This window comes from Piliocolobus tephrosceles, chromosome 5 (genome assembly GCF_002776525.5).
Source record: "Piliocolobus tephrosceles isolate RC106 chromosome 5, ASM277652v3, whole genome shotgun sequence".
In the NCBI taxonomy this organism is placed as follows: domain Eukaryota; kingdom Metazoa; phylum Chordata; class Mammalia; order Primates; family Cercopithecidae; genus Piliocolobus; species Piliocolobus tephrosceles.
In genome coordinates, this window is record NC_045438.1 from 88505805 (window position 1) to 88511804 (window position 6000).

Here is a 6000-nt window from a genome sequence, read left to right on the forward strand (position 1 = left end):
AAGCATACACTAAAATAGTAAGTATGTAAAGTATAGAAAGAAGACAGTTGACTACAGGTATTTCATACTTGCCTCCATGAAGAACCAAGATAATGAATTGATAATCACATTCTGAATACATCATCCAAGAGAGAACACTGAAATTCAACAGTAAAGTGACAGGAGTTACCTAAAGCAAGAAATGAAAAGGAAGTGAGGCAACCTACAGGGCTGGGATCAGCTGGGAGCTGAGAGAGACTCAGATTGGAGAACTTTAGCAGTCCACATTCTCACCATGGACTCCTGCAATCCTAGCCACAGAAGAACCCTTTGACCCTTGCAGGCCCTGACACCAAAAGAGAGAGCTGCTAGGAGATTGTGTGATGGCACTGCTCCAGGGAGGAAGCTTGCACTGGGTCTCACAAGCTCCCTGAGACCTAAGCAGCTACAGTAAACGGTCATTTCAGAGCCCTAGCCCCAACAAACTGCACACCATACTAGAACCCAGCCACACCCAGACTGAAGTGCAAAAGAAGCATGGCTGCTGCCCCAGGAGTTTAGGTTCAAGGAACTGCCAGCTACTGCAGGCAGAGCTAAAAACAGAATTATCATTTGACCCAGCAATCCCATTACTGGATATATATCCAGAGGAATATAAAGCATGGGCTGAGGCAAGAGCAAGTCACCAGGGCTGAAGAACAGGTGGTACATTCACTCCCCATCCACTGGCCTAGGCGGCCTACCACTAAAGGCATCACCACTCTGCCCAGGAGCAGGGTATCACCACAATTGCTGTCTCCCTCCACCTGAGCATTCCACTGGTAGCCTGGGAATCGCTCCTGCCTACCATGCCTACCATGGCTGGCCTCACCCGTCTCTGCCTATGTCACAGCATAGTTTGAGGGCCAGGAGGTTGCCCAGCCCAGTCCAACACACTGGCACCTGAACACTCCTCCCAGGGGCCTGAGGTTGGACATACCAACCTGGCTGCTACCGCCACAGCTAGCACCTCCTTGCACATGCCATCTGAAGGGTTAGAGACTGGCCTGCACAGCCCATAACAGCCTCCCACCAACATAAGCGTGTACCACCTGGGACCCAGAGGTCATCCTGCCACTGCCACTGTCATCACCCATGCCACACCACCTGCCCAGGGGCCCAAGAACTCACCCACTGTTGCCACTACTGGGATCCAACTAGGCCACCAAGAGGCCCAAGAATCAGCTTGCCTTGATGCAGTAACCCTGGTGCCAGCATATGCCATCCTGGGGCCCAAGGACACACACGCTTAGCCCACTGCTCCCACCACTGGGGCCCAAAGAGTAACTTACCTGGGGTGTCCTAGTAACCAGCAAAACTTCATCCCCGCCTCCACCAATAATTGTACCCTAAGACACTAAGGAAGTCACAGTCATCATTGACGCTGTTTACGCCTGAAGAAATCATAGAGACTACACTACTGCACACACCCAGGATCAAAGCCAAAGTGTCCTACCCCACCAACATCACAGATATATCTACAGGAAAAATTTCTCCCATATGAAAGCAAATTAAAAAAAAAAACTGAAAAAGGGCCAGGTGCGGTGGCTCAGCACTTTGGGAGGCCGAGGCGGAGGATCACCTGAGGTCAAGAGTTTGAGACCAGCCTGGCCAACATGGTGAAACCCCCTCTCTACTAAAAATACAAAAAATTAGCCAGGCGTGGAGGCACGTGCCTGTAGTCCCACTTACTTGGATGGCTGAGGCAGGAGAATCGCTTGAACCCGGGAGAAAAAGGTTGCAGCGAGATGAGACTGCACCACCGCACTCCAGCCTGAGCAACAGGGTGAGATTCTGTCTCAAAACAAAACAAAACAAATGATACATAAAACACATTCAAAAGCAAATTATCATTTGATCTAAAGAGAGAGATAAACTCCAATACAATAATAGTGGGGCAGTCCAAAATCCCATTCTCAGCATTAGACAAAATCCCATTCTCAGCATTAGACAAAATCCCATTTTCAGCATTAGACGGATCATCTAGAGAGAAAAATCAACAAACATTGGATTTAAACTTGATTTCAGACCAATGGACCTAGCAGACATTTATAAAACATTTATCCAGCGAATGCAGAATACACATTTTTTTTCCATCAGCACATGTAACACTGTCCATGACAGATATATGTTAGGCTACAAAACAAGTCTCAACATATTTTTAAGCACTGAAATCCTCTCGAGTATATTTTCAGACCCCAGTAAAATAAATAAATACTAACAAGAACTTTCAAAACCATACAAATACACGGAAATTAAACAACATGCTCCTGAATCACCATTCAAAGAAGGAATTAAGATGGAAACAAAAAAAATTTCTTGAAACAAATGAAAATGGAAATGCAGCATACCAAAACCTAGGGAAATACAGCAAAAGCAGTATCTAAGGGGAAGTAGCAATAAATGCCTACTCCAAAAAAGCTGACAGATTTCAAATAAACAATCTAACAATGTACCTCAAAGAACTAGAAAAGCAAGAAGAAACCAAAGGCAAAATTAGCAGAATAAAAGAAATAATAACTGTCAGAGCAGAACTATATGAAATAGATTTTTTTAAAAAGATACAAAGGATCAATAAGACAAAAAGTTGATTTTTGAAAAGACAAAACAAAACTGATACGCCACTAGCTAGAATAACCAAAAAAAGAGAAGACCTAAGTACACAAAATCAGAAATGAAAAGGAGACAACACAACTGATACCAAAGAAATACAAAGGATCTTCAGAGACTATTATGAGCAACTATACATTAACAAACTGGAAAACCTAGAGAAAATGGATAAATTCCTGGAAACATACAACTTATCAACATTGAATCAGGAAGAAATAGAAAACACGAACAGATCAATAACCAGTAGCAAGATTGAATCAGTAATAAAAAATCTCCCAAAAACAACAACAACAACAAAGGACTAGATGGATTCACTGCAAAATTTTACCCAATGTAGAAAGAAGAGTAAATCCCAATCCTCCTCAAATTATTCCAAAAAATTGAATAGAAGGGAATTCACCTTAATTTATTCTACAAGGCCAGCATTACCCTGATACCAAAACCAAGTAAGTGTATAAAAACAACAACCAAAAAAAAAAAAAAAACCCCACAAAAACTACAGTATTACTGATAAACATAAATGGAAAAATGTCAAGAAAACACTAGCCAAATGAATTCGACAGCACATCAAAAATAGAATACAACATGATGAAGTGGAATTTATCCCAAGGAGGCAGGGATGGTTTAACATACACAAACTAGTAAATGTGACACATCACATCAACAGAATGAAAAACAAAAACTGTATGATCATTTCAATAACACACAAAAAATTTGATAAAGTTCAACATTCCTACATGATAAAAACTCTCAACAAACTAGACATAGAAGGAATATACCTCAAAATAATAAAAGGCCATATATGACAACCCACAGCTAACAACATATTGCAGTGGGAGAAGTGAAAAGCCTTTTCACTAAGAACTGGAACAAGACAGGATGCCCACTTTCACTACCCCTATTTAATATAGTACTGGAAGTTCTAGCCAGAGCAATGCAAGAGAAAGAAATAAAAAGCATCCAAATTGGAAAAGAGAAAGTCAAACTGTCCCTTTTAACAAATATTATTTTGTATTTAGAAAAACCAAAAGACTCCACCAAATAACTTAGAGCTGATAAACAAATTCAGTAAAGTTGTAAGACACAAAGTCAACATACAAAACTCAGCAGTATTTCTATACGCCAATAATAAAACAGCTGAGAAAGAAATCAAGAAGACAATCCCATTAGCCATAGCGACAAAAAAAGAAAGAAAGCAAGCTATAGATAAATTTAACCAAAGAGATGAAAGATCTCTACAAGTAAAACCACAGAACACTGGCGAAAGAAAGTAAAGAGGACACAAATGGAAAGATATACTACGCTCATGGATCAGAAGACTTAGTAACAATCAGAAGGAACATACAGCCCAAAGCAATATAAACAATCAACACAATCGTTATCAAAATACCACCATTATTTTTCACAGAAATAGAGAAAACAATCCTAAAATTCATATGGAACCAAAAACCCACTAGAATAGCCAAAGCAATCCTGAGCAAAGAGAATAAAGATAGAGACATCATACTACCTGATTTCAAAATATATTCCAAGGCTATGGTAACCAAAACAGCATAGTATTGGTATGAAAGTGGACACATAAACCAACAGAACGGAACAGAGAACCCAGAAATAAATCCACATATTTATAGCCAACTGATTTTCAACAATGATGTCAAGAATATACACTGAGGAAAGGACACCCTCTTCAATAAATGGTGCTGGGAAAATTGGATATCCATATGCAGAAGAATGAAGATGAACTCCAATCTCTCACCATATTAAAAAATCAACACGAAACGGATTAAAGACTTAAATATAAGACCTGAAACTATAAAATCACTGGAAGAAAACACTGAAAAAACACTTCATGACATTGGTCTGAGCAAAGATTTTATGGTTAAGACCTCAAAAGCACAGATGACTAACACAAAAATAGACAAATGTAACTATACTAAACTTAAAAGTTTCTACACAGCAAAGGAAACAATCAAGAGAGTGAAGAGACAACATGTTGAATGGGAGAAAATATCTGCAATCTACTTATCTAATAAGGACTGATATCCAGAATATATAAGGAACACAACCATAAAAAAAAGTAATCCCATTAAAAAGTGAGCAAACCGCATTGCCAAGACAATCCTAAGTCAAAAGGACAAAGCTAGAGGCGTCACGCTACCTGAATTCAAACTATACTACAAGGCTACAGTAACCAAAACAGCATGGTACTGGTACCAAAACAGAGATATAGACCAATGGAACAGAACAGAGTCCTCAGAAATAATGCGACACAACTACAGCCATCTGATCTTTGACAAACCTGAGAGAAACAAGAAATGGGGAAAAGATTCCTTATTTATTAAATGGTGCTGGGAAAATTGGCTAGCCATAAGTAGAAAGCTGAAACTGGATCCTTTCCTTACTCCTTATATGAAGATTAATTCAAGATGGATTAGAGACTTAAATGTTAGACCTAATACCATAAAAACCCTAGCAGAAAACCTAGGTAGTACCATTCAGGACATAGGCATGGGCAAGGACTTCATGTCTAAAACACCAAAAGCAACGGCAGCAAAAGCCAAAATTGACAAATGGGATCTGATTAAACTAAAGAGCTTCTGCACAGCAAAAGAAACTACCATCAGAGTCAACAGGCAACCTACAGAATGGGAGAACATTTTTGCAATCTACTCATCTGACAAAGGGCTAATATCCAGAATCTACAGAGAACTCAAACAAATATACAAGAAAAAAACAAACAACCCCATCAAAAAGTGGGCAAAGGATATGAACAGACATTTCTCAAAAGAAGACATTCATACAGCCAACAGACACATGAAAAAATGCTCATCATCACTCGCCATCAGAGAAATGCAAATCAAAACCACAATGAGATATCATCTCACACCAGTTAGAATGGCAATCATTCAAAAGTCAGGAAACAACAGGTGCTGGAGAGGATGTGGAGAAATAGGAACACTTTTACACTGTTGGTGGGATTGTAAACTAGTTCAACCATTGTGGAAAACAGTATGGCAATTCCTCAAGGATCTAGAACTAGGTGTACCATATGACCCAGCCATCCCACTACTGGGTATATACCCAAAGGATTATAAATCATGCTGCTATAAAGACACATGCACACGTATGTTTATTGCGGCACTATTCACAACAGCAAAGACTTGGAATCAACCCAAATGTCCATCAGTGACAGACTGGATTAAGAAAATGTGGCACATATACACCATGGAATACTATGCAGTCATAAAAAAGGATGAGTTTGCGTCCTTTGTAGGGACATGGATGCAGCTGGAAACCATCATTCTTAGCAAACTATCACAAGAACAGAAAACCAAACACCGCATGTTCTCACTCATAGGTGGGAACTGAACA

At 39.8% G+C, this 6000-nt stretch overlaps 1 protein-coding gene across 5 annotated transcripts in view; it reads right to left on the reverse strand.

The window, feature by feature from the left end:
- LOC111538039 (cytochrome b5 reductase 4) overlaps positions 1–6000 on the reverse strand; it is a 100224-nt gene that overhangs the window by 55984 nt on the left and 38240 nt on the right. For 3 of the 5 annotated variants that reach the window (XM_023205210.2, XM_023205207.2, XM_023205206.2), the window contains exon 4: positions 1711–1812. The exons of the other annotated variants lie outside the window; for them this stretch is intronic. In XM_023205210.2, the coding sequence (XP_023060978.1) occupies positions 1711–1812 (102 nt within the window). The remainder of the gene's footprint in view (positions 1–1710; positions 1813–6000) is intronic. 5 annotated transcript variants of the gene reach the window in all.